At 54.1% G+C, this 26638-nt stretch overlaps 4 protein-coding genes, 1 long non-coding RNA gene and 2 other non-coding genes across 9 annotated transcripts; 5 read left to right on the top strand and 2 right to left on the bottom strand.

Moving 5' to 3' along the window:
- The first annotated feature begins 395 nt into the window (after positions 1-395).
- On the top strand, positions 396-9881 carry PPP1R26 (protein phosphatase 1 regulatory subunit 26). Its single transcript, XM_040083410.1, has 2 exons — positions 396-485; positions 3214-9881. Exon 2 carries the CDS (start codon positions 3275-3277, stop codon positions 7220-7222), a length of 3948 nt encoding a protein of 1315 aa, XP_039939344.1. The 5' UTR covers positions 396-485; positions 3214-3274; the 3' UTR covers positions 7223-9881.
- A 1816-nt stretch (positions 9882-11697) lies between these two features.
- On the bottom strand, positions 11698-12631 carry PIERCE1 (piercer of microtubule wall 1). The gene is made up of 3 exons (XM_040083411.1): positions 12496-12631; positions 12343-12424; positions 11698-12188 (listed from the first exon to the last, which is right to left on the bottom strand). The coding sequence occupies exons 1-3, from the start codon at positions 12558-12560 to the stop codon at positions 11988-11990; spliced, it is 348 nt and encodes a 115-aa protein (XP_039939345.1). The 5' UTR covers positions 12561-12631; the 3' UTR covers positions 11698-11987.
- Positions 12632-12751: 120 nt separating this feature from the next.
- Positions 12752-14422, top strand: MRPS2 (mitochondrial ribosomal protein S2). Its single transcript, XM_040083332.2, has 4 exons — positions 12752-12804; positions 12884-12949; positions 13108-13237; positions 13535-14422. Exons 1-4 carry the CDS (start codon positions 12777-12779, stop codon positions 14076-14078), a joined length of 768 nt encoding a protein of 255 aa, XP_039939266.1. The 5' UTR covers positions 12752-12776; the 3' UTR covers positions 14079-14422.
- Positions 14423-14917: 495 nt separating this feature from the next.
- LOC120761737 (uncharacterized) lies at positions 14918-18072 on the top strand. Of its 3 annotated transcripts, none has more exons than XR_005703729.2 (5): positions 14918-15141; positions 15709-15818; positions 16517-16550; positions 17140-17336; positions 17915-18072. It is a non-coding gene; the product is annotated as an uncharacterized LOC120761737 (long non-coding RNA). The 3 variants fall into 3 exon arrangements; XR_005703728.2 differs by having other exon boundaries at positions 16446-16550; XR_005703730.2 differs by having other exon boundaries at positions 15709-15869; positions 16446-16550.
- On the top strand, positions 16057-16190 carry LOC120761921 (small nucleolar RNA SNORA17). Its single transcript, XR_005703766.1, has one exon. It is a non-coding gene; the product is annotated as a small nucleolar RNA SNORA17 (small nucleolar RNA).
- On the top strand, positions 16581-16713 carry LOC120761920 (small nucleolar RNA SNORA17). Its single transcript, XR_005703765.1, has one exon. It is a non-coding gene; the product is annotated as a small nucleolar RNA SNORA17 (small nucleolar RNA).
- Positions 18073-19398: 1326 nt separating the features above from the next.
- Positions 19399-25828, bottom strand: DIPK1B (divergent protein kinase domain 1B). The gene is made up of 5 exons (XM_040083622.2): positions 25697-25828; positions 23324-23458; positions 22019-22126; positions 21716-21892; positions 19399-21180 (listed from the first exon to the last, which is right to left on the bottom strand). Exons 1-5 carry the CDS (start codon positions 25757-25759, stop codon positions 20368-20370), a joined length of 1296 nt encoding a protein of 431 aa, XP_039939556.1. The 5' UTR covers positions 25760-25828; the 3' UTR covers positions 19399-20367.
- Between the last annotated feature and the right edge of the window lie 810 nt (positions 25829-26638).

Here is a 26638-nt window from a genome sequence, read left to right as displayed (position 1 = left end):
GCCTGGCACCGCCGCTGCACCCCGAAGGGAGCGGATGGATCATCCCCCTCTCTGCGCATAGTTCCGAGACAAGAGCCCCGTACAATCTCGCTCTTTCCGCTGCTGTTTTCCCGGCCAGCGCCGGGACCGCGGTTTGGAGCCCGGCCCTGGCCGCGGGGCTGCTGCGGGAGGCCGCGGTGCCCCTTCTCCCCGGCGGCCCTTCCGTTACGATCGTTACCGGGCTCCCGCCGCCCTCCCTCCGCTCCGCGCCGGCTCTCGGGGCCAGCGGCCGCCGCCGCCTTTGTGCCCCGGCCCGGTGCGGTCCCTCCCCGCCTCCCCGCCGGAGCCCTGCGGCGCATGCCTCTCGCTCCCCGGGGGCAGGGAAGGAAGCGCCGCCCGCCCCTGCACCAGCGCGGCGGGCAGCGGCGGAGCGGAGCCCGGCGGAGCCGACAGCCCGGGCCGGGCGCCGCCGACCCCCGTTCCCCCTGTCGGCCTCCTCTGGGCAGGTGAGCGGCGGGCGGGGGGCGCGGCCGGGCCCCGCCGCGCCGGCGGCCGAGGGAGGCCCGGGCCCGGGTCCGGGGCGGCGGAAGGCGGGAACGGGGAGCCATGGCGGCGCGGGCAGGGCCCGGCCGGCCGCGGGCAGTGGGCGCGGCGCCCCGCGGGGGTCCCGCGGGCGGCGGCTGCGGGCGGCCCCCGAGGGTGGGGGGACCCGTCACAGCCCCTCCGGGGTGTCCTACGAGCTGGGGGTACCCTCGTGTCCCCTCGCGCTGCCTCTGTGGGTGCCCCCCCGGGTTGGTGTCGCTTCATGTCCCCTCGCACAGGCTCTGTGGGTGCCGCCCGGGTTGGAGTCCCTTCATGTCCTCCCACACAGGCTCTGTGGGTGCCCCCTGGGTTGAAGTTCCTTCATGTCCCCTCACGCTGCCTCTATGGGTGCCCCCCCGGGTTAGTGTCCCTTCATGTCCCATCACGCAACCTCTGTAGGTGACCCCGAGTTGAAGTCCCTTCATGTCCCTTCACATAGCCTCTGTGGGTGCTCCCCGGGTTGTTGTCCCTTCATGTCCCCTCACACAGCCCCCGTGGGTACGCACGGGGGGTTGTCCCCTCACACATTTTTTGTAGGTACCCCATGAGTTAGTGTCCCCTCATGTCCCCTCACACCCCCTGTGTGGGAGTCCCTTCGTGTCCCCTCATGCAACCCCTATGGGTCTCCCCGCATTTCCCCTCACACAGTCACAGAGGGTATCCCCCTCCTTCTGGATGTGTGTCCCCTCATTTCCCCTCAGACCCTGTCTGGGTGTCCCCTCATGTCCCCTCACACCCTCAGTGTGTGTCCCATCATGTCCCCTCACACCCTCAGTGTGTGTCCCCTCATGTCCCCTCACACCCTCAGTGTGTGTCCCATCATGTCCCCTCACACCCTCAGTGTGTGTCCCATCATGTCCCCTCACACCCTCAGTGTGTGTCCCATCATGTCCCCTCACACCCTCAGTGTGTGTCCCCTCATGTCCCCTCACACCCTCAGTGTGTGTCCCATCATGTCTCCTCACACCCTCAGTGTGTGTCCCCTCATGTCCCCTCACACCCTCTCTGGATGTTCCCTCATGTCCTCTCACACCCTCTGAGTGTCACCTCACATCCACCCTCAGTGTCTCCATGGGTGCCCTGGGTGGGTGCTGGAACACAAAAATTCCCCCCAATCCCATGTAATTCTTGCAGGACCCCCAGTCCAGCTCTGGGATAGTAAAGGCACCTGCCCCTCCCCTGAAAACTGTGGAAATAGGTTAACAGGAAAAATGTTGGGGTTTTATTTTTTAATGAAGCTGGGAGCTAAAGTGTGTTAATTGCGTTGCTTCGAGGTAATGAGGTCTCCTAATTTCTCTCTTTTTGATCCTTAGCTGCTTATTACGAGGAAAAATGTTTTTAATTTATATTCACCCGAGCAAAGAGTGATGAAGAATTGTCTTCCCTGGTTGTCTGTTACCTTACTCTCAGTAAATAAATAGAAGTTTTAAAGAGTCTAGAGTCATTAATCCTTTAAAATATTTAATGTCTTTGATTAATTCAAAACCAGAACTAGAGAATAATTGACAAGTGCAAGGTCAGGGAGGTTTCAGAGGGAAAATCGTGTCCCTGTACCTTGGCAGAGTCCAGTGCCACTGCAGCTGGGGACTCACTGTGTTTGTGATGATGCTGCAGGTGAAGCCTTCGACCCTCGTGGGACCATGTGGAGGTGTTGAACTCTTTAGGGTGTTAACTGGAGTTTTGTGGGTGGCTTTTTCCACTCTTCCACAAACCAAAGCTTCGTTCTGTCTGCGGTTTCTACTGGAACACAAAGAATAGTTCTTAATCTTCATCCTGCTTTTGTGCACTCCCCAAGACGTGTGTTTGCCAAGAGCTTTCATCCTGCAGTGAGGCCGGATGACTGATGTCTCGGGGTTAATGCTGTAGAGTGTGTTTCAGGAAGAAATAAGTTCCCTTTCCTTCTCTCTGAGCTGCCCCAAGTCCCTCAGCTGTGTGTGCTTAATGCCAAGTCAGATCTAGTAAAAGCTGCTTTGGGATATTGTGTGAGTACTCTGCTCTCTGAGGAGGAGTTGGTTTGTGTCCCACCATCCCAGATGATGGTCCAGGTTTCTCCTCATCCACCTGTCCTGCACCACGTGGACACAGCCAGTGCTGCTTTCGTTGGAAAACTGGAAAGCTGAGCTGCGTGATCCTTCGAAAGGGCAGTTATGCCAAAGGAAACAACGAGCAGAGTATTTTGCTGGGCTCTCCACTCCCACTATGAAAGGATTCCTTAAAATTGTCCCTTCTCTCCTGCCACAAAGTTTTCTGCGAAAGTATTCAGACAACCTCAGTGCATAGGGGATTGCACACAGCAGTGCACTGAATACCATCACGGTGGGTCTTTGTGGGTCTGGGCAGTGCATCGTTATTTAGGAGCACATGCAAAAAGGACTGGAAGGCACAGGAAGAGTTTCAGAAGTGAATTACCTGAACTGGGTTATGATTTTGCCAGAAAATACTACAAACCACAAATGATGAGTGCTCTGCCTTGTCCCCAGTGGCAGTAGTGACTGATTTACCTGTTCAGATGATGTTGAGGAGTAAATCCTGTGATTATCTGGCACAGAAGTTTTGGGTGTTAATAATTTACAGCTTGTGTTACCAGGATTATTACATGGAATTTCTAGAAGCCACGTGCTTAATATTTTCCTTTTTTCCCCTTTGTTTTAGGATGGAGGAGAGACCGGTCTGAAAATCTGTTCCATCTTGGACTTTGCTGTGGCCTGCTAGAATGTTCCTTATGGATGCTCCTCCTCTGGTAGCTCTTCAGACAAAATGGGAGTCCTTTGGACCAGCAAGGAATTGTAGATACCCCGTTTGCTTCCCCGAATCCGACGGCAACATCACCAGATCTTCTGTGAGCGCCAAAGTTCAGATGATCATAAATAACCTGCAGAGCCAAGAGCCTGCCCTGGGTATGAACCATGAGTGTGGCTGTGTTACGCAGAAGAAACAGAAGGGAGAAAAAGGCAGTGGAGCCAGAGTCACGTCCAGCAGCACGCTGCTGCGGAAACGTCCTCAGTACGCCCAGTGTGGGTGCCCTGAGGATTCTGATGGCAGCCAAGTGGAAGAGAATGTCGAATTTGGGACTCTGCTGCTCGATTCAGACAGCGACGACTCTGTGGACCGAGGTATAGAGGAAGCCATCCAAGAGTACTTGAAAACAAAAAGCAAAAGTGCCCAGTCCTTGCCAAGGAATGCAGAGCGTTCTGAGAATGTGAGCAGAGACAAAAGGTTTAAGAGGGAATTCGCCCAGAGCAAAGTGGCCAGTAACCTCCTCCCTGTGAAATTTAAAGCCGAGATGCTGTCTGAAGAGTACCTGTCTGAGCACCTGGGAATTGGGAAAAGGCTCCAGCCTGCCTCCCCTCAGAGCATCAGCAGCGATGACTCCTTTGAACAGAGCATACAAGCTGAAATAGAGCAGTTCTTGAATGAGAAGAAGCAGCAAGAAATTAGTAAATGTGTTACTGAGGAGGGTAAAAAAGATTCCCGTGTGAGATCTGTCCTGAAATGCAACAAAGAAGCAGCAAGCAGAACAAACTGTAGTGGTATAAAGCAAGGTTGTAACGCACTGCTCCTGAGACACCATCCCAAGCTGCAGAAATCCAGCGCCCAGCCCAAATGTCTGCAGTCCAAAATCCAAGCAGAGCCCAGTGATTTCAGGCAGGTGAACCAGGCATATCTGGAAATGGCCACTGCCAGCCAGCCCTGGCTCGTGGAGCAGAATGAGGGGAGTGGAGCTCGTTACTGGGAGCCAAGGGAAGCACTTCTCAAGGAGAGCGTGCACACATCTGACTCGAGCAGCGATGATGGCATCGAAGAAGCCATTCAGCTTTACCAGCTGGAGAAAATCAGGAAGGAGGCAGGTCGTGCAGCAAACTGTGTCCCTTTGCAGAGGCAGCAATTTGATCCAAAGGGTATGGCAGACATTTCTGCCAGCCTGACAATTAGCTCCACAAAAAGTGCCTCACCAGAAATCCATAAAAACCCTATAAGCAACAAGAGAAAAGAAATTAATTCCAAGTCAACAGGATTAGGAAGCACCAGCAATGACTTCAATAAGCTGTTTAAACCACTGAAAAAAGCCAGACATTTTGCACTTCCAGAAAACAAGATTGCTGCTTGTGAGCTCACTTTGCAGGCCTCTTGCAGAGCAGACACATCTGCAGAGCTCATGTGTGCAGAAGCGATCCTGGATATTTCCAAAACAATCATGCCATCCCAAATGGGAAGTGACAACAAATCCCTCACTGCAGACTCCTTCTTTTCTTCCCAGCTTCTCTCATCCTCCCGTTGTGAAAGTGACAGCAGCCTTGTGGACAGTGATGACAGTATAGAGCAAGAAATCAGGGCTTTTTTGGCTCTGAAAGCGCAGTCAGAAAACCTTGGAACAAAGCCTCCCAGCCTGTCACGCTCCATCCAGATGCCTTTGCCTTCTGATCCAAACAGCCTCACCGGGGCCCTTGAGCCTGCTCTGCCCAAAACACTGAAATTATCCCTGAGTCGGAAAAGGAGACTTAAAAGGGAAGGCAGAACAGCAAAGCAAGGGGGGTCAAAACTACCTGAACATCTGGAGACAGGACTTTTCCAGCCAGGTTCCAAATTCCCCGTGCTCCAAGAGGAGTGTGCCCTGAGCAGCCCTGCAGAAATCAGGGATGCTCAGAGTAATAAAGACCCGAGGCAGCAGCAGCTGATGTCTCCTAAATTGTCTGGCTCTGATGGCAGCAGATGTGTGGCCTTGGACTCTGTAAACCCTTTCCTGCAGGCTCAGAGTAGCACAAGAAAACCTATCAAAAACCCCACCCAGACCCCAGAGAGGGAGGGGTCGGGTGATGAGAGCAGCTCTCTGGACAGTGATGAGGACCTGGATAGTGCTATCAAGGACCTGTTACGGTCTAAAAGGAAGTTAAAGAAGAAATCCAAGGAGCAGAAAGCTCAGTGTAAGAAGAAAGTCAGATTCAGTGAGACAGAAACTCAGCTGCTGGATGAGTTCAGTGGCCTCCAACAAAACGAGTGGAAATGTAAAAACCCCTCAATGGTAAAAAGCTGCCTCTCAAAACCTAGGAAAGCTGTGAGGGAGAATGCAGTCAGGAACCCTCCAGACAGCATCAAACTTCCCAATGACAAGCCAGAAACCGTGAAAAACCCAGAGTTTAACTTACAGCTTAAAAAAGGCATTAAACCTAAACCGGTTTCAAACCAGCGAGGGGCTAAAAATAGAAAATGTGCTTTCCCAGCCATGTCAGACGCCAGTGACAGCAGCTCGGTGGACAGCGATGACAGCATCGAGCAAGAAATCAGGAGGTTTTTGGCCGAAAAGGCTAAAGACTCTGCAAGCAATTCGGAGATGCAAAAAGGTGATGCAAGTCTGGAGCTATTTACAGCGACCAAACAAACTGGTAATAAAGGAAAAGCAAAGCAGCAGCCGGTGGAAAACGAGATCGACCTCGTGCTGGGTCAGAGCAAAAAGACTGAGGTCGCTCAGCAAACTGAGGTGAAGAACTCTCAGAGAACAGAAGGGAAAAGTGCAATGTTAGCTGGCAGCGGAAAATGTGCTTCCTCTGCAGAGAATGTTCCTACTACTGGTCAGTCAAAAGCTAAGCAGGGACATGGGGGGGTCAAAGGCAGTGCTGCTGGGGAGTTACCTGGGAATGCCACAGGTAAAAGGAATGTCCGTACCACAGAGCCCCCGAAACCCAGCAGAAATGAAGGGTGTAAAGTAAGAAAAGTCATGAATGCGAAGCCCAGATCTAAAAGGAAGAATACCTTCCAGCTAAAGATCTCAAGTAAATTTATTGCGGGTCTGAAATACGCCCGGGACAGGAAGAAATCCATGCTTTTGAACAAAAAGCAGAAAGCAGAGTGTTTGCTCACCCAGAGCAGTGCCTTGGGAATGGAGGCAGCTTCCCAGGACACAGATGGACTTAACCCCTTGCCAAAAGGCAAATTTAGTGGGGAAATTACAGCAGCAATAAAAGCACCCAGTTCTTCTCAGAGACTCACTGTGGGAGGGGCGAGTCCCCATGTAGCAGAAACCGGTGCAGGAGCTGGGTGTCTCAAGGAGGCAGCCGAGGGTTGCAGGCAGGGTGATGCTCCAGGGGATCAGTCCCACTCCGGCTTCCCCTCACAGGAACAGAGCGTGGCAGCAGGAGAAGCTGATAAGGTTTGCAAAGGAGCCTCCAGAGCTGAGAACACCCAGATGTGGATTGAGGAGGGAGATATCCACCAAGGCAGCCGGGCTGACTCCGCTGCGGATCCCCCACGCCCTGAGAGCGGTGTGGGAAAAGCAGATAAAGTCAGCAGGGGGCCAGCTCAGCAGAGTGCTCAGGTGGGCAGTAAGGGAGGGAATAACCAGCTGGACAAGGGCCCAGATCCAAATTTAGCTTGCCCAAGGCAGGAATTCAATGTGACAGCAGCAGCAGTGCATAATAGTGGAGGAGCATATGCAGATAACACTGTGCAGATGTGCATTAAGGAAGAAAAAGTTGACAGGCAGGAAGAAATTCAGGTATCCAGCTCCAAAATGGAAGGAAAAGTACCTGTCCTGCAGAACAGGGAAGCTGCTAGTGAAGTACACCAAGAGCAGGAATTTTTAACCAAAACCTGTGCAAAATTTACTGATCTACCTGCAAGGGACTGCCCAGGTTCCCTCTTGGAAAAAAAGGTTTCAAATATGTAAGTACTTTTTTTTTTTTTTTTTTTTTTTTTACACTAGCAGTCTTTTTATAAAATAACTCTGATTGTAATTACCTTGATAAAACTTGAGACAGGAAAGAAGAGGCAGTGGGAGATGCTGATACCTGTATATCATACACACACTAATGTGAAGATAATTCTATTTAACAGGGAGATCGCAGACAGACATAGGTAGCTTTTGTAGAATTTTGTAAATTATTTAAAGTGCTCTAAGGAAATATTTTTTATAATGATTTTTAGGGCTTGCATTCCTACAGGATGCTGTAGTTACTGTAGATAAGATATTGGCTAATCACACTTTAAATTATGAGGCCTCTGATTGTCTCTCAAAGGGAAACCTGTTTGCGCACAGAATTTATTTGGGAACCTGTTAAGAGATCTTAGGAAAACACAGCCTTGGATAGCAATGCAGATGATCTGACACCTGCCACATCCCAGCTGCCTCAGGACAGTCCTGTGGGGTGGGTTTTGCTGGGAGCTCAGTTTTCCAGAGCACTGTGGGATGAGGTCCCTGAGCAGAAGTCGGTGCAGCTCTGGGTGTGGAGATCCAGCCTGGAAAATACAAATGCAAATTCAGGTAAATCAAGTGAATGGCTCTGTCCACACCTCCTGTGCAAAGTGATCTCAGCAGCTGCTCAAAGTCCTTTTGAATACCCAGAACTTCCTGCTGGCAGATTATTCCAAATGCAATTGCAGTCCAAGACAAGTGAAGGAGTGTGTCTGTTCAGACAATATGATTTCCCTGGATTTCCCTGGATTTCCCTGGATTTCCCTGGATTTCCCTGGATTTCCCTGGATTTCTGTACTGTCGGGCCTGCAGGGCTCAAACAATTCCTCGTTATTCTCAACTCTCTCATTTTGATGCCCTGCAGTTACCCAGAGATGGCTTTTGGTTTCCTGAATGAACTTTCTGGAACTGAGTGCCCTTAACTTTCCTTTTTCAGAAGTGGTTTTTAAAATGTTACATTTCTGTGAACTTTTCACTGACAATTTTGGTGCAATAAGGCAAAGCTGGGTTTGCTGTAGGAAGTCACAGCCCAAATGGATTTTTTCAGCCACGGATATTTTCAGCACTGTTCTTTCTTCAGGCTCTTTCTCTGCCTCCGTTTCCAGCAGCCAGAATAAAGCAATTTTTCACTACTGTCTTTTTATTTGTACTGACTTTCAGCGGGATTGAAGTAGCACATCACATCACACACACACAAAAAAGTGCCCTCACACTGGTTTCGCTGCAAATTCAAAAGGTATAAATTGGAGCTTGTTGGCTCTTTCATTTTCATTTTTGTGTCGTGAAGTCCTTGGAGGAGTTTGTTCTCACATCTTGTCCCTGTGAATTGATCCGATACTCTCTGTGTCTGCTCTTCTGCAGAACTTCTCTCAGCCAAGCCACCACTTAGCATCACTTTGTTCCTCAGTCACTTCAGGAGTCTTCCTCCAGGCTGGCCTTAAACTTGGAAAATGGAGCAAAATCAGCCAAGACTGGATCCAGAATCCCATGGTGTCCCTGGTGTGATGCAGAATACGGTGTAGCATAGACTAGTAACTGTGGCATGTAGAGAAATAAACATCCTTGGTGTGTTTATGTGCAGCTACGTTTGGAACATGTTTCTAGCGCTCACTTGGCATTTCTGACTGTCCAGCCACCTTTCTGTAGCCCTGGGGTTGGCTGGCCACGTCGTTTAAAGGTCAATGTGTTAGCTCATCTCCATTTTGTGGTAGGATACCTTGGAAAAGTGGTTTTTCCTTAGCTCAGTGCCTGCACTCCCTCTTGACAGGTTTATCTTTTGCCCTGCCCTGATTCAGTTGCAGGATTTGAGCCTTTTGTTTGGAATAGGTCAATAGGATGGTATTTTAAACTAGAAGTTTTCCAAGTACCTTGCTTTGAAAGGATTAAACTGTATACCTAATTTTCCTAGAGATGTTGGAAGCACTCTGTACTGTTTGTATAAAAAGCTGAATGTTTCTCCTCAGAAGTTTTCAGTAAATCCACATTAAGACTTCGAAGGTGTCTCGTGCCCCCGTCGCCGTGTCTGTGTCCTCAGTACCACTCGTGACCCGATTCACTCCCAGTTAAAAACCTTGTGCTTTAAATAAAACCTGATTTCAAACAGCACTTTTTTTTTTTTTCCTAAATTGATGAACTTGATTTGTATATAGGAACTGGTGTACATTGCTGAGTTTCTAATGTTTAATAAATGGGGTTCTCCCCATGGACCGTGAAACCGGAGCGTTCCTATTGTTTGTGTCGTCATCTTGAGTGAGTAATTATTTTTGTGTTTCCTCTTCTTCCCTCCTGACTGAGGATGTTGTTAATTCTTTGTAACAAAAAGAATTTACAAAATACAAAGGGGTGGCTATTGGGACGTGAGAATGGTGCTTGTGGTAGCAGAACCCCAAGAGTTTTCTTTCCTGGTGTTTGTGGTCAAGAAGCGGAATCTTTCTTTGTGTAATTAAATGTGTGTCATGGAGCATCTCTGGAATTGGAACAGCCAGTGGCAGTGTCCTCATCCTGGCCCAGTTCTCATCACTTGTTCAGAAAAGAGAAGTCTGGTGGTTTGGAGCAATAAGAAATCCCTCTTACACATCACTAAAGGCTGACCAGCTGAGGAATAAAAAAGATTATATGGAGTGGCAATAAATTCCCTCACGTGGTACCAAGGTTGGCACTGCAGCACAAATCTCTCAAGGCTGAATCTTCATAAAAGCAGTTCCAAAAGCAGATTTTATTCCTGTTTACAGCCCCAGGGAGGCACAGAGTGGGCACGGACTGCACAGCCCCGCTGCCCCTGTCACTCCAGTGCCAGCTCTGGACAGTGCCCAGAAAACTCCTTTTCCCATTATTCCCACTTTCCTGAGACACCAATTAATCCCTTAATGCAGTGGACACATGGAACCATAAACTCAGCTTTTCTAAAGCTTGTAAAGGTCCCTTTATTTTAATGAGTGCTGGTTCATGTTTTTAAAAAGTGCACGACGCTAATTTCTCTTTCCGGTCAGAGCACAAAACTCGTTAATTCAGATATTAAGTGATTAAGCCTCTTGGTGTTTTTTCTTACGGCTCTGGTGAGTTGCAGATCCTGGCTGCGGTACCACAGCTCTCAGGTAAATCTGAAAAGAGGTTTATTGCTTCATTTTTTACCCCAGTGACTGTTTCTGTGTGCTTTGGGAGCAATCTTTGAGGATCCTCAAGGGACAAGAAGGACTCTCTAAATTTTTTATTCCCTGTTCTTTGCTGCTATTTTAGGAACACGTGTTTTGACGTGTAGCTGCTCTTTATACAAGGCAGGAACACACCATCCCTGCCCCCATTTCTTTTATTAACGTAGCAGCTTTTAAATTTTTCATCCCCTCAGCTGGTGATGGTTCAGCCTCAAATGATTTTATCTGCAAACGTGAAAATCTTCCTTTCAAAAGACAGAGCAGAAAGAGATTGTTTCAGGTAGATCCTGTGTGGTGAAATGAGTCATTTTTAGGATGGTATTTTGAATTTGTACAAGTATTTCTTTGATAAAAAGCGTATTTGGCCTAACCTCTGAACATGCATCCCAAACTCTTCAAAGGAACTTGGTTTCAAGAATAAAATTAAAAGGGAAGAAATTGAGGCAAGAAAGAAGAGGTGGGTGTTCTCAGATGGAGTGGGGAAGTATGTGACAGAATCCACTGTTTATATTTTTAAGAGGCAGCCTTATCCCTAAATTATGCCACCTGCAGAAAAATCCATGGATAAAAATATATGTAACGTTGTCACAACTGTTTCTATTGATCCAGCACTTTGTTATTTTCTCATTTCAGGAGAAGAAAGGGAAGTTCTAAGAAGCTCCAGGTATTGTCTAGAGTCTAATACGAGAGTCACAGCAAACGAAAGAGGGTTTCTTATTTATTTTCAGGTGTTAAATCTTTGAAATGTTAACTTTTCAGGCCCAGTTCTGCTCAGTTTATTTATCTGTTCCAATTTATCGGTGCGTTTGCAGCAGAGGGGGATCTCCCCAGCTCTTACCACATGCCACAAACAGGGAATGTTTCTGACATGTGAAGAATTGGTGTTTGGACGTAATGTTACACTCATTATTTATATTTTTAGCAAACAGTTTGAATAATGTTATGTTCATTCTTAATGTTATGTTACACCTGTGAGGTGGGAATGTTTCTCATCCATAAACAGGCGGAGTAGTTTCTCTTAAAAACTCATTTTTAAGCCAAAAATGTTCAGGTGTTTTTTCAGTGCAGTCACTGACCAACTGATGCAGTTTCTTTGCCTGTACCTACTGTTGTTCCAATAAAACTTAAAAAAAAAAAAAAAATCATCTTTTTGCTTACTTGTCATTTTTTGAATAATTTCTTAAAACTTTGTAGTTTTGAGGGGGAGAAGACATGAACTTTCTACAGGAAATCCAAAGAGTTAATGAATACCTCTGGAAAACTTGCAGGTTGATTATTCATTCAACAGTAGAGAAGCAGTTTAGATTTTAATTTTTAATGATACGTGGTACACAAGGCAAGAGTGTAAAGTATCATTAGCGGCAGAGAAGGGGATAAATACGGAATTTATGTTCTTCTCGTATTTATATGCCGCTGCCAAATTAGGTAAAACGCTTCACATGAGCTGCCTAGCTGACACTGAACCGCATTAAATCTTTACTACATTACTCCTAATAACATTCCCTCTATAATCTAGTGGGTCCATTCAGTACCAAGGCTGGCTGCGGGTGTTTTTCCCAAGCCAGACACAAGCCGCAGCGGTGTCCCGGCTAGGGCGGCTGGTCCCTGCAGTGCGAGGGGCCGCTGGGGTTGTAGCTGGGGTGGAAATCCAGGTGCTCGTAGGCGGTGATGAAGGTATCGGGGCCGGTGCAGTGGCTCGTCTCCAGCGCCGTGTTCAGGCTGTTGTTCCTGTACATGCCAGCCTTGCCCAGGTGATCCGAAAACTTGTGCGGCATGGAGTGGAAGGAGTTCTGCGGGCGGCGAGAAAAGGGGATTGGGGAGAGGAGGGGAGGGATGTTTTAAACGCCACCAGCCACAGCACCCGCAAAGCCCGGATGCGGCGGGCAGGGATGCGGATCAGGGCAGGGCCGTGCCGTCCCCGACAGCCCCGCGGGTGTCACGCACCGGCAGCTCGTGTACCGTGGGGGCCCTGCTGCCGTAGGTCTGGTTGACGGTCCGGAATCGGGGGTGAAGCGGCTGCGGCTGCCTGCGGGGGGAGAGCACAGGTAGCGCGGGCAGCGGGGCGGCGGCGGCGGCCGCGCCCGGGGCAGCGCTCACCCGTAGCCGCGGCAGAAGGTGAGCTCCTGGAAGCGCCGGGGCACCCCGGGGCTGCGGCCGGACATGGCGGAGCCGCCGGAGCGGAGCGGAGCGGAACGGGCCGCGGGGACGGAGCGTTACCCGGCGACCAGGAGCGACCGCAGCGCACCGCGGAACCGCCCCGGGGCGGGCGCGGGGTGCGATCCGCTCCGCCCCGCCCCGCAGGAAGCGGAAAACGCCGCTGACCTTCCTCCCGTCTCCTCCTTCTCCTCCTCCGCCGTGCCCTGCGGCGGGCTCGGAGCATGGCGCTGCCGCGGCTCCTGCGGGCAGGTGAGCGGCGGGGCCCGGCCCGGTTCGGAGCGGCCCGGGTGACACACGCCCGTGTGACACACGTGTTTCTGTCCCGCAGCGGCCCCGCGGCTCTACAGCACCGTCCCGGCCCCGGTCCCGGCCCCGGCAGGCAGCCGGCCCCGCGGTGAGTGCTGCCGGGCACCTCCAGAGCCGGGCACGGCGCCCCTGGTACCCCAGCCCTTGGGCGCTGTCGCCGCCGTGCAGCAGCCGGTCGTGGTGCATCGGGGCATCGTCCCGGCTCGTCCCTCCACACGCAGTGATTATTTGTTTCCCCTCTCTCAGCTGAGGATGACAGGCTGCTGACCGAGCCTCTCAATCACCCCGACTTCTTCAGCGTGAAGGAGCTCTTCACCCTGAAAGATCTCTTTGATGCTCGGGTGCACCTGGGCCACAAAAAGGGATGTCGGCACAGGTGAGTGATGCTTTTCGTGAGCCAGCGCTTGTTGACGTCAGGAATGCTTCCCCAGACCACGTTTTCTGGATTGGTCTGGGCCTGGAACTGCCCACACAGGGCGGGTTACAGGGATCGCGCCAGTGTGGGCACTGAGAGGGTGCGAGACTGGGGCAGACGCTGGGTGTGAGGGCTCTCTGCAGACAGCACCGCTGGTGTCAGGCAGGAGCAGGAGCGTGGGATTGCTCCCGTGGAGCTCTCGCTGCCTGCACACCCCATCCCCATGTCCCCCGTGCCGCCCTCCCGCTGCCCCCGCAGGTTCATGGAGCCCTACATCTTCGGCTGCCGCCTGGATCAGGACATCATCGACCTGGATCAGACCATGCAGCACCTGCAGCTGGCCCTCAACTTCACGGCCCACGTCGCCTACCGCGGGGGCATCATCCTGTTCGTCAGCCGCAAGCGCCAGTTCTGCCACCTGGTCGAGAGCACGGCGCGGGCGTGCGGGGAGTACGCGCACACCCGCTTCTGGCGGGGCGGGCTCCTCACCAACGCCCACGTCCAGTTCGGCCCCGGCGTCCGCCTGCCCGACCTCCTCGTCTTCCTCAGCACCCTCAACAACGTCTTCGAGCCGCACGTGGCCATCCGCGACGCGGCCAAGATGAACATCCCCACGATCGGCGTGGTGGACACGAACTGCAACCCGTGTTTGATCACCTACCCCATCCCCGGGAATGACGACAGCCCCGCGGCCGTGGAGCTCTACTGCAAACTCTTCAGGATGACCATCATCCGTGCCAAGGACAAGAGGCGGCAGAGCGAGGCCGTCGAGGAGCTGCGGAGCAAAGCCCAGGGCAATTAGAGCCCTAGGGATGGGCTCAGCGCCTCTGCTGCAGTTCCACGGGTCCGGCTCTGCATGCAGTGCACCGGCTTTTGGCACAGCTGGCTGGCTGGGGAAGGGACCCCCCAGTCCTCTGCACGGTGATCCCACAGCGGTCACAGCCACGGAGGGTCTCTGGCTCCAAAAAATTGTCCAGAGCAATGCAAGGGAAAATGGAGCCAGGCCAGCCCCTGCTCCTGTGCTTGGGTTTGTCACTGTTGCAGGGAGGTGCCGCTGTCCTGTGGCTTTCCTGAGCTCATGATCTCACTTGAAACCACTTGTATCTTGCGTCTCTTCTTAGCTAATAAAAGGATTTAGCCCTGTGATCGTTTGGGGGTTTTTCTTTCATGGAATGGGATGGGGAGTTTGGCTAGGGCAGTCAAGGCAATGGGAGGGAAAGAATGTCCTTAAGCTGGGGACGTTTCAGGGTGGCTGATGCAGGGCGGGAGGGTCCCCAGTGGGGCTCAGAGGGTTTCCACTTTGTCCCGGGACATGCTCAGAGCCCAATCTTTGCCACCACGGGAGGTGAGGGACTCCAGGAGCAGCTGAGAAAATTAATACCCATACTTTAGCACACCTCGTGTCTCCGTGGGGAGCCCTAGAGCAGTCCTGGGCGGGGCTGCGTCTCCCCTCCCGTGTCCCATCCCATGTCCTGTCCCGTGTCCCCGGCTGCGCTCCCAGCCCCGCCCGCTCCCGGCTTGGATCCTCCCGCCCGACAGGGGGCGCTGGCTGGCGGAAGAGCGGCGCGCACGCACGCCCGTTTCCCCGCACTATATATGCGGGGGGCGTGGCCGCGTTCGCCCTTTCTGCGGGCGCGGGGCGGCGGGAGCGGAGCTCCGCTGGTTCCTCAGCGGAACAGAGACCGGGGCCGGCCTCTCCCTCAGCGGGAAGCCCTGCGTCCCTCAGGCGCAGTAAACCGGTGCTGGTTGAGGCGGCTCCGCAGCTGCGCCTTCCCGCGCCATGTCACGGCGGGGCTCCCTCAGGGCCGGTGCCGCTTCCCCCCGGCCCCGGCGCTGAGCGGCTGCGGCGGGAGGACGCGAGCGAGGTGAGGCTGCGGGAGCGGCCCTTCCCCTCAGCCACGCGGCCGGAGCGGCCCCGGAGCGGCCCCGGAGCGGCCCCGGAGCGGCCCCGGAGCGGCCCCGGAGCGGCCCCGGAGCGGCCCCGGGGCTCTGTGGGCGCCGGGAGCTGCCACGTGCTCTGTGAATCGGGCACGGCATGGAATGCGCCTGAAGCAAAATATCAACACGTATTATTCTATGTGTTATTAATCTATAATTATGGTATTCATGGATCTATATATTACAAACATATTATTATTAATAATAATATTAACAATAATATTATTATTAAGCCGTAATATAAAAGCATACACAGCTGTGTATATTCTAATATACCCCGTGGAAGAAGAGAAGATAATTCAGGGCTTTCAGGTTTTCAGGAAAATGTTTTCAAACATTTCAGTAGCTAAAATGAATCTTTAGTAGCTATTTTTCAGTTACTGCGATTCTCTGGTTTTCAGTTAAATGGCGTGTTGCACAAAAAAAAAAAGAAAAAAAAAAGGTTGTTAGACAATTTTTTTAACAGCACTTTTCTTCTATTTTTCTTTCTTCAGCCTGGCAGTGGACAAAGAAAATGAAGTGACCAAGATGGTGTGATTTCAAAAATGAAGAGTGATCCTTAAGAGAAAAGCTGCCCAAGCAAGCTTCAGCCACCTTTCTAACTGTAAGCGGGGTGCTACATCTATTATCTCCACGTGCAGCAAATACCTTTTGAGTAGGTGATAAAATCTTGTTTTTATAAATACCACAGAATCGTGGGATGGTTTGGCTTGGAGGGAACTCCTTCCACTATCCCAGGTTGCTCAGAGCAGCATCCAACCCGTCCCTAAACGCTTCCAGGGATGGACATCCACTCATAATTACATTTTTTTGGTGTTGATGGGTTGTTTGTCCCCCCCCGGGTTGCCACTGGCGTTGCAGAGATGGCTGCTGTGGCATCTTTGTGTCAATGAGTGGCGAGAGAAACCCAGGCTATGTTCTACGCTCGTTTGCTCTGCACCCCGTGAGCACTCAGAGTGATTGATAGCCTGACATCGTTAATCAGCCTGATGGGAGACTGGGGAGAAATCAACTCTGAACTGCTTCAAGCGTGAGATCTGGGTGTACCAGAATGGGAAGCAGAGCCTGCACGTGGGTTTAATCCTGTGGGTGCCACTTGTGTTACAGAAGAATGAGTTGAAATGATCTGTAAAACCACGTGGCAGCACTGGGAGTCGCCAGCCTTAATCCTATCAGAAAATAAAAATATTCCTGTGCTGTTGATTTAATTATTTTTAATGTCTGTTGTCAGTGAAGCAGTACCGATGCGACCAGGCTTGGGGGTGTGCCTAAACGCTGTCCATGTATTTCCCACTTTTCCAGAGGCCGTGGCAGAGCCGGAGGAGCCCCAGGCCAGGTGAGCTGCAGCGCTGGGAGCTGCCCAGCCCCTGCCCCTCTCGTGTTGCAGGCGTGGCTGCAGTGCCGCGTTTGTGTCATTCGGTGGCAGACAGCAACAGGCGATGTCTTCCCTGGAGCTCTGAGCCCTGTGAGCTCCCAGGATTGCTCAACAACCTGACACTCACTGTGATGGCTTTTCCTGTTCTCTTGCCTGTATGGGGAATGGTGGAGGATGGACAGCAGGCAGCTGACGCTGTCCTTCAGTCCTTCCTCTGTCCTCCAAGCCCAGGTGTCCCTACGTCCAAACTACTGTCCCTTCTGGAGGGGCACCAGAAACCGAGCGGGAGCAGCTCTGGGCACGCAGAGATTGCAACCCTGAGGCTTTGCAGTGAGTAATTCTGGCACTGCTGAATGGGAAGCCTCATTAAATGGCCATTACAGGGCCAAAGGTGCCTCAGTGGTGCAGAGTGAACCCTTTAATTGGCATAAGTCACTAGAGAATGATAATAAAGTCCTGGGGATGTGGTTATGCTTGAGGATGTGGCTCTTTTATTTAAATTTCTTGACTGCTTTTAACCCCGCGTTCTGTGTTTGGGGTTTTTCATCAGGCTTTCCTCACACCAGGGGCTCTGCACGGGCGCTGAGAGCTGATGAGCGTCTCTTTAGAACTTCCCTGTGTGAGGCACAGCAGAACCGTGAGCGTTCTCCTGATGGCGTTTACTGGAACTGCCCGTCCCCTAGCAGCACTCCTGGGCCATGGATATTGCTGCACTGAAGGAAGAACTGGCTCTCAGCTGTGGAAAACGTGAGTGTTTTGCATGAAAGTGGTTTTGAGAGAAATTAAAGATCTCTCTGCACATAGCACAGCCCTTCCTCATCAAGGACTGGTTTATGCAATGCCTTTAAAGGCTGGAATAAGCCCAGATTTTTTTTTTTTTTTTTTTCCCTGCACTATTAATGGCTTGGCTTTGCACCAAGGTTGGCAAACTCACCTTGGATTTTCAGGGAGTGATGGAATAACCCAGAGCAGGCTCCAGCTATCCTGCTCCTAAGTTACCCCTTTCCTAAACTCCCCTTCCAAAAAACCCTTCTGATGTCGTGGCTAAAAGCTTCTCCTAAATTTGTGCCACATCCTTCTGGACTGAAGGAAATCCCTGTCTAAAAGTTTCCTTGTTAACCCTGATAACAGAACCTTAAATGTGGTTTAATTTTACGTTTCATCTGTATTTCCTCTGGGACATGAAAAATCTGGGCACAATCCCAAGACAGTGAGGGCAGCCGAGTCTGGATGGCAGGGGTCATTAATATTGACATTATTGCTCCTTTTTCCTGCCCGTTTTTCAACTTTTCTGACAACCTGGACTTTTTTTCTTTTATTTGCAGATCGTTCCTTGAGCTGCAGAATGTCTGACAAATGTGGCAACTGAGAAGTGGTTGGCAGCATCCACGTCTGATGGAGATTCCTAAAACTTGATCATCTGTGTTTTCTCTACATGGTTAAGGATTTACATTTAAAAAAAACAAACCTAAATAAAGATGCCACCTACAAAACTGAAAGGATTGTGCTGTGTATTTGTAGCACCCCAAGTAATGCTATTTTCAACCATTCTAGGATATAAGACTTTGTGGTTATGAGAATTTAGGATTGTTTTAAGGCATTTTGAGGTTTTATCTCCATCCCCTTGGGCACAGAGGGGACCCAGTGAGATCAGATTGTCAGCCTTGAAACGTCCTGGCTTTTTTTGCCATCTGCTGTGGGGAATCTGGAGGAATTTGAGTGTAAAACAGCTTTGCCTTGACTCATTTCTCCCATATATCCCGGTGTGGTTTGTAAACTGCACTCACTCTGCTTTTTATTAGCGATGAGCAGAATTCCTGGGAGTGTCCAGAGCCTCGAGGGGCATGGATCAATGGAACAGTTGTTGTCACAAATGTCTTTATTTCAATTAAGCTGTCAGGGTCAGGTCTCTCAGCTACAGGAGCCACCTCTTCATAAATATTTAGAGAGGTTTTGATACTGAGGAAACTCTTTTCCTCCACTTTTCCAGGTGCTTTAACACTGATTTGAGGGAAGGGAACAGCAGGGATTTAGTGGGAGTAAACAACAGAGGGAAGGATGAAAAATGGCTTTTCTGACGCCCTGAGGAGGGGATTTTGGCAGGGGCGTTGGATTGCTCTGCTAATGGCAGGAGGAGATGGATTTGTCGGGGGAGCTGTTGCCATGGGGATGCAGGACACGGACGAGGAGCCGGGGTGGCTCCCTGCAGCCCCTGGTGAATTCCAGTCAATTCCAGCCCCGGCTTTCCCTCCCACGCACCCGAACCTGCGCACAGGACCTTGGCAGTGTCCACTCCAGGCTGAGGAACCCTTCAAACGGAATCCTTGGGAATGCTCAACTTTTCCATGGATAAATCGCATTTCAGAGGCAGCTCCCCAGCAGGGAGTGAGCTCTGGTGGCTCTGCTGGGTACGGAGCGCTCCTGACACCAAACATCCCCAGTGAGAGGTGATGAGGATCCTAAAGAACCAACAGAAGGAAAACCCTGCTCTTTCTCCCCAAAGGGCTCCTGAATTTGCAGCCCTGGCGCTGCAGTGTCAGGTGTATTTTTATTTCGTGATTGCGCATCAGCTGCACGCTCACCTCCCTCAGGAATTGCTGGCAGGGGAAGCAGCACGTGCTCCAGCAGCAGGAACACGGCTGTGCTGGGAACAGAGCAACCTTGGGGGAGTTGATCCAGCTCTTCCTGCCTGCCCAGAGTTGTAAGATTGCTATAACTGAGCATTTCAAGGAAACAGCCATAGCTGGAGCCCTGAGAGTGTAAACACAGCCAAAAAAAAAAAAAAAAAAAAAAAAGTCTGGAGACCTGCTAAAATCTTTGCCTGGAAATTCATTTTAATAATGAGAGAAGCACTGGATTATTCCGGTATTAACCTTCAACTTCTGCAGGGCCAAGCCCAGCTTAGTTTTTGGAGAATTAAATGGAGGGGTTGGCTTATCCCTGCTCTGAGCGTGGTGGGCAGTGACACCCGGAGCACACGAAGGGGTCACAACGGTTCGTGTTTAGCCCTTTGCCTCTAAGCCATCCTTGGCCTCGGCCGCTTCCAGAGCCGGCACGAGAGGGGATGGCTTGTGCTGCCAATTCCAGACCGGGGGCAGGAGCAGCCGGGGGGAGCCTCTCACAAGCCACGGCATCGCTGTCAGGGTCAGGCACTTAAAAACGGAACCAAGAACTGCCACGATTCTCCAGGGCGCAACAGACAGCTGATCTGCTTCCTGTGTGACAGCTGGATCTGATGGCAGATGACTCAGACACTTAAGGAGAGACTTTTGAATGGGGAAATCTACCTTTTCCTCCTTTTTAGACCACAAACAAGCCGGTACTGAACAGGCTGCTGTTTGGCTATTGATGGACGGGTGCGATTCACGTAAAAGCTGTTTATTTACATCAGAGCCGTTCCTCAAAGGGAGATGTGACAAGTACAGCGTGAATGATTCATTCCCATCGCTTTGCTCTGCTTTCCTGCTCCTCAAGGAACAGTTTGATGCATCGAGATGGGCTCTGCCTCCTTATCCCTTTGTGTCTTCTTCCTCCCCCAAGCCTGCTCAGCCCAGCTCCATGTCCCAGCTCCGCTCCTGCCGGCCCATCCCTGATCCTGCTGGGTGGTGGAAGTCATGATGCTCGATTTTCCATGAAGGAGAAGGGGCTGCAGCTCTGCTGAACTCCCTGTGCAGGGTGTGTTTTACCTGGGGGGGAGAGGATGGAGAAACAGGCCTTCAGCCCCTCGGACCTCGCTCCAAACTCACAGATTGGAAACTCCAGGGCCGCGCTTCCCCCGTTAGGAATATTTGGTGTTGGAAATCTTCTTCCAGAGCAAAGTCTTGAGGTTGTTGAGCACGAGGGAGTGGTGCACTTCCATCTGGCTGGCCAGGCCGCTGAGGGTCATGCAAGTTCGGAGCTGCTTCTGCAGCTCTTCCTTCAGCTCCAGGGGAGCTCCGTAGAGCAGATAGTCCTGCAGCAGCCCACACACCTTGGCCAGGTTGGGCTGCACCACGTCGCTCTTGCACTGCTTCAGGAGCTTGTCACACGTGGCCGTGCAGTCCCGCCCGTAGGTGCAGTCCCCGTTCTGCTCACAGTGCCGGCCCTTGAGGAAGCCTCTGATTGTCATCTCGGTCGCCACCTTCCTCAGGTTGACCATTTTGAAGTCGTACTTGTCGTTGTAGCCCACGTTCCTGAGGCTGCTCTCGCAGATGTAGAAGCTCCCGTAGGTCCCGTGGAAGATCTCCTCCACGAACTCCAGGAGGCCGATGGCGATCTTGGCGCGCCGGGGCCAGGCGGGCGCAAACCACTGGTGGAGGAGCTGGTGGGCGATGGAAGGCAGCAGGGACTGCAGGAAAGGGGGGACATCCACCCCGTAGAGGGAGGTGTGGGGGATCTTCTCGGTGACGTAAAGGTCCCCGCAGTGCCCCAGCAGCTTGGCCGTGTGCTCCTTCTCGTGCAAGGAGAACATGAGGAGGAACTCGTTGAGCTGAAGCAGCGCCCAGATGGATTTGGCCTCTGCCAGGGACACTTTCCTGTCACGGTTCACATCTGCCATGGTGATGATCCGGCTCACCAGGGTGGGAAGAGACGGCTGATCCCCCAGCTTGGACTGCAAACACGACAAGAAGTGGCATCAGACCCTCACAGCTCTCCGTGTTTGGGTGTCACGTCACAAAACCGAACTGGAGGAGCAAAGAGCTGAGCTGGGGAGAGGAGGAAATGGTGACACTCCAGAAAACCCAGCGCCACACCACGCGTGGGCAGATCCAGCTGCAGCGGGATTTTACCAGCCTCAGGGCTGCTGTAGATCCTCCTGCCAGAGCTGCCACCCCAGCACTGCTGCAGAAGCCCCAGCAGGGGTAACAACCAGGCCACCAAATCAGCTCTGCCAGGCACAGGTGCCACCACAGCCCTGGCACAGCCACCTGCAGGGCTGCTGCTGCTGAAATCTCCCAGACAAGAACTCATGGGAGAGAATGGGAGTTTCCCTCCACTAACCCAGTGCATGGCACTGGCACCCAGCAGCGGCTGGGGGGCACGGGCAGGAGGAGCTCTCCTTCAGAGGGAAGGAAAACCACGATTGGTGTTTCTGCCTCACAGGAACCATCCCAGGCCTGTGGGATCACACAGGGCCCTGCACTGACCTTCAGGAAGTTGAGGAGCATCTCCTTGAACTCGTCCATCGAGGTGCCCCGTGTGGGTTTGTCGAAGAGCACCACGTCCCTCCTGGGCACAGAGTCGGGGCGGCTGTCGGCCCTCAGGGCCTCCCCGATGCCACATTTGATGATCACCTCCCTGTCCCTCCAGAGCCCTCTGTAAACCTGCAGCACAGGGAGGGGCACAGCAGTGGAGGGAGCGGGGTTCTGGTTTAGGGTGGGCAGAGGGGGAGATCGGCAGGGTTTGATGCCGGTGCCCAGCCCCTGGCACGGGTGGGGGCACAGACCTACCTGCTGGCTGGGGGAGGAGGAGAGGCAGTGCTGGAACAGGAGGCCACGCTCCTCGCACAGGTCCTTGCACGTGGAGCCAGAAATGATCCCTTTCTTGTACTGGTCACACTGGGGAGGGCAAGGAGAGAGAGGAACTCAGCAGGGACAGATTTCTACTGTGCCTTGGGTGTGGTAGGGCTGGGCTGGCAGCGACCCCGGTGCTGCTGGAGGCATCTCAGGGATTTGTTCCTGGATGCTGCTGCTGCTGCAAATCCAGGGATTTGGGAGAACTTCCTGGGCTGGAGGAGGGCGCAGAGTGGATTTGGGTGAGGATGCAGAGGCTCAGGCTGCTCAGCAGAGCAGCAGTCCTGCTGTGAACCACGCTGGCCTCAGTCCAGGGGGTGGCAGGGGCAGGGACAGGGACAGGGACAGGGACAGGGACAGACAGTGGCTCTGCTGTACAGCTGGGCTGGAGCTGGAGACATCCCGGGGCAGGGGAGGCTGCAGCTCTGCAGCTCCTCAGCGAGGGCACGGCAGCCTCGGGGCTGAAAAGCTGGAGCTGCAGACATCCACTGCATCCTTTCCCTTTTTTTTTCTTCTGCTGTGGATGGGAATTAACCCTTGGACCTGCTCACAGGGGACACGGCGTCTGGAAGCCCCAGCTCCGAGCAGGAATTAGCGCCCGAGACCCCGCGGTCGGAGTCAGGCAGAAAATCAAATTAAACGATCGTCGCTGTTGTTATGGCAATTCCTGCCTCCCTCCTCTGCTGAGGGGTTGCTCAACGAGGCTTGTTCTGACACAGCCCAGCTCCCCCTCCTCGCCTGGGCTGGCTGAGACCACGCCAGGGGCACACGCAGCAGTCCCGGGGACACCCCGCCACGGGGAACGCGGAACGTGCACCGCACTGCAAACCCCAAACGGGCAAAACGCCCGGAGCCAGGCTGCCACAGAGCTCTGCTGCTTTCCTTAGGGCTCAGCAGCAGCCACGGAGAGGCACCAGGGACTGAGCGCTGCCCTTTCTCCTCCCGCTCCCCTGTCCCTGCCCACAGGTCCTGCTCCCTGCCCTGACATTCCAGCTTCACCTGCACAGGCAGGGATGTGCCCACGGCTGCCCTGGCTGCTTCCCTCTGACATCTCATTACACTGGCAGGGTAAGGTCACCCCTCCCGCTCCGAGCTCCATGTCGGGGACAGCGCCAGGGCAGCAGCTGCCAGGGGGGCTCCTCCTCCCGGCTTTGGGGTTTTGGGAGGCTGGAAATGGGGCTCCCACAGCCCCACTGAGCCCAGCCCCCCGAGCGGCAGCCACGGGGCTGCGGTGCCACTCACGATGATCATCCGGCAGACGTGGCCGCGGCACAGCTCCGAGTAGGACGAGTAGTGCATGTAGGCCACCCAGCTGCCCACGAAGATGCCCAGCCACACCACCAGCAGGTACTTCACCTTGATCCCCGGGAGGCGGCCCTGCAAGGCAAAGGAAACGCTTTTGAAAGCCTTTTCGAAGGGCAGGGCTTTGCCCAGGGCCGAGGACGGCTTCTGCCACGCAGCGCTGGGGAAACCTCCAGCCTTTTTTATATATATTCATCAGTCTCTTATGCAACTCGTGCTGCAAGTAGGTCACTTAAAATTCCCTAAAAGCAGGGGGATTACCGGGCTGGGCTGCAAGGAGCTGGATGCTGTGCTTCCCCGGGAGCTGTGGCCACGTCCTCCCACTCTGCTGCCCTCTGCCAGCCTGGGGTGCCCCAGTGGGGCTGCAGGAGCTCTGGCCCTCCTTGGGGAGACCTTTCTCAGCAGAATTCCCCCTTTACAAAGCCCCACGGGCAGGGGAAGCTCCCAGCAGCAGTTCCCGTGTGGGAGCGGGTGAGTATCAAACCTGGGAGCTCGGGGGTGATGCTCTGTGCAAACAACTCGCAGGCTCTCAGCAGGATTTTGTTTTGTTGGCTCTGTTTCTTCCCCCTGACCCTGGCACAGCAGCACTGCTGCCATCTGGCCTCCTGCAAGAGAGGCTGCTCACCTGGCTCGTGTAACGGAGCAGATCCCGGCAGCTCCAAAGGGCAGGGGATGAATCCTTGCACTAAACAAACAGTTCCACCCTGCTTCTGGAGGAAATTCTGCAGAACCCCTGGCCTGACCACCTCCAAACCCTCCTCACGACCTGCTGCTGGATCTGAGTGGGTGCAGCACCTTTAAAACCTGCCAGGGATCCTCGCTTGGGTCTTGTAGCCCAAAAACCACTCCCCATCTCCAGAACGCTCCTCCTCAGCCCCACTCCAGGAGATGACGGGGTTCTGGGAGCAGTGAGGGTGAGAGCAGGCAGGTCTGCCCCGAGATTGTGACATTTCTCCTCTTAACTGGAAACCCCGAAGTGTGAAGCGGGCCAGGGTGCCCGGTTTGCCTGTCAGGCAATGGCACCGCTAATTAACGTGAAATTAAATTAAAGAGAAGCCAAGCACAGCCAGGACTTGGCAAAGGCAAAGTGTGGGTGGCTGCTCCTGTGAGCTGAGAACTGGCTCATGGCCCTGGAGTCAGACACACTGAGATTCACCCCCAGCACAGCAGCCCCCCAAAACTGCCTAGGGTGGGTGCATGAGCCCCCCCCGCCCTCAGCAAAGGGGCTCTTCCAGAGACTTCCCACTAGAGATATGTCTTGGAAAACCCTGGAATAGCCAAAATGTCACTTTTTACTTATTCTGACTTAGAATCCATCATGCTCCTGTGGCAAAAGAGGGTCAGGACAGCAGCCTGAGCATGGGATGGGGAGCTCCAGCTTCATCATCCCCTAAATGGTGGAAAGAAAGGTGGGAGTGGGGGATGCATTTCAGTGAGAGGTCTCCCTGAGCTTTGCCTGGATTTTGCATTGTGAGGGTTCTTCCAGCGCCTCAGTCTCGAGGCACAGGGGTTTCCCTCGCCCTTGCCTGCCCTGCGCTGAAGGGTGTTACCCTGTGGGAGTTGCTATGTTCAGTTTTAGAGTGACTCTGGAGGATCTGGAAGTGACTTTGGGCTGGGGCTGACTTCAAAGGCAAAATGGATGCAGCATCAACAAAATCCTGCTCCATCCCTGTGGCTCCCCTGGGAACAGGGGGGTTGTTTCACGACAGTACCAGCTCTGCACCCACCTCCTGCCAACACCCTCTGCCCCCCGGGTATCCCCTCCCGTGTCCCCTCACCCCCTCCGGGACAACCCCTCTGGTCCAGGATCCTTGCCACAGTCAGGGTTTCTCATCCCGCGGCGGCAGAGAAAACACCCATTCCAGCAGCATCCCTGACATCCCCGGAGACCTGAGGCAGGTGCCCGGCCCCTCGGAAGCTCAAGGGATGGGAAGAGGAGGGAAAATAAAGAAATAAAGAGAAGGAAGGAGCCATCCCTGCCCTGCTGCATCGGCGGCTTCACCCAGCGCTGCGGGCTGCCCCGGTGCTCCCGGGCTCCGGCACGGCGGAGTTACGCAACCGCTGCGGCCCCCGGAGCCGCTCCAGACCCCCGGAGCCGCTCCAGACCCCCGCGGTGCCGCTGCCAGGCCCCCAGCTCCTTGCAGCGGCGTCGGGGAGACCGAGGCGGAGCGTCCCTTTGTGCACGGCCGGTGCCAGGATGCGGAGACGGGCACCCCCCGAGCCCGCATCCCTCATCCCAGCGCATCCCCCGCCGGCCCGGCGCATCCCCGAGCCCGCATCCTCCATCCCGGCGCATCCTCGCTCCGCCGGTACCTGCAGGCCCTTGGAGAAGGGGCAGAACAGCACCAGATGCACCAGCCGCCGGATCCTCCGCATGCTGCGGGCGCCCCGCGGCCGCGGGCCTCAGGCTCCGGGGGGCATGGCCGGGGGCGGCCGCGACCCCCGCACCGCCGCCGGGGCCGGGGGGGGGCCGGGGGGGGGGCCGGGGTCCCGGGGGAAGGGGGGCCCAGCCGCGCCGCCCGCTCCGCTCCGCCGCAGCGCCCGGCCCGGCCCGCGGGGCTCGGCGGCTCCGCCCGGCGCGGGGCGGTGCGGGAGGCGGGGGCGGCGCTGGAGGCTCCGCCGCAGCCCCGGGGACCGGGGGGATGCTGCCCGGCACGGCCCCGCCGGGTCAGGCCGGATCCAGCGCTCCTTCCCGGGGGTCACAGTCACAGCCCGGGGGTCACAGTCACAGCCCGGGGGTCACAGTCACAGCCCGGGGGTCCCATGTCACAGCCCGGGCGTCACAGTCACAGCCCGGGGGTCCCATGTCACAGCCCGGGGGTCACATCCACACGCGCGTCCCACTCCAGGATCTCATCCCCACGGCCGGGGTTCCGCCCACCCGGGGATCCCATCCCCAGGCTCACCCCACCGCACAGGGGCTCTCCCAGCCCAGATGATCGTGGCAGAGCAGGGAGGGGTCTGTGGAGACGCTGATCCCACCCGGCCCGACGCACTCACAGAAACTCCAGGTTTATTAAAAGCCGCTTTGGGTGACAGACGGTCAGAGTCCCTCCTTGTCACCCACAGCAGGTAAGCTGTGAGCACAGCTCGGGGGCCGCATCCTCTCAGGCCTGAGCCCTGCATCACCGCTGCTCTTTCTCCTCCTCGCTGTGTCCTTTCCCCACCCTGAAAGCAGCAGCACGGGCTCATCCTCTGTTTGCCCTGCGGCTGGGCAGGGAAACCTCACAAGACAGGAGATGCTTTGTGTCCGAC

The sequence above is a fragment of the Hirundo rustica genome, chromosome 20 (genome assembly GCF_015227805.2).
Source record: "Hirundo rustica isolate bHirRus1 chromosome 20, bHirRus1.pri.v3, whole genome shotgun sequence".
In the NCBI taxonomy this organism is placed as follows: domain Eukaryota; kingdom Metazoa; phylum Chordata; class Aves; order Passeriformes; family Hirundinidae; genus Hirundo; species Hirundo rustica.
The sequence above is the reverse complement of the archived record's forward strand: the minus strand, read 5'-3'. Positions and strand labels throughout refer to the sequence as shown.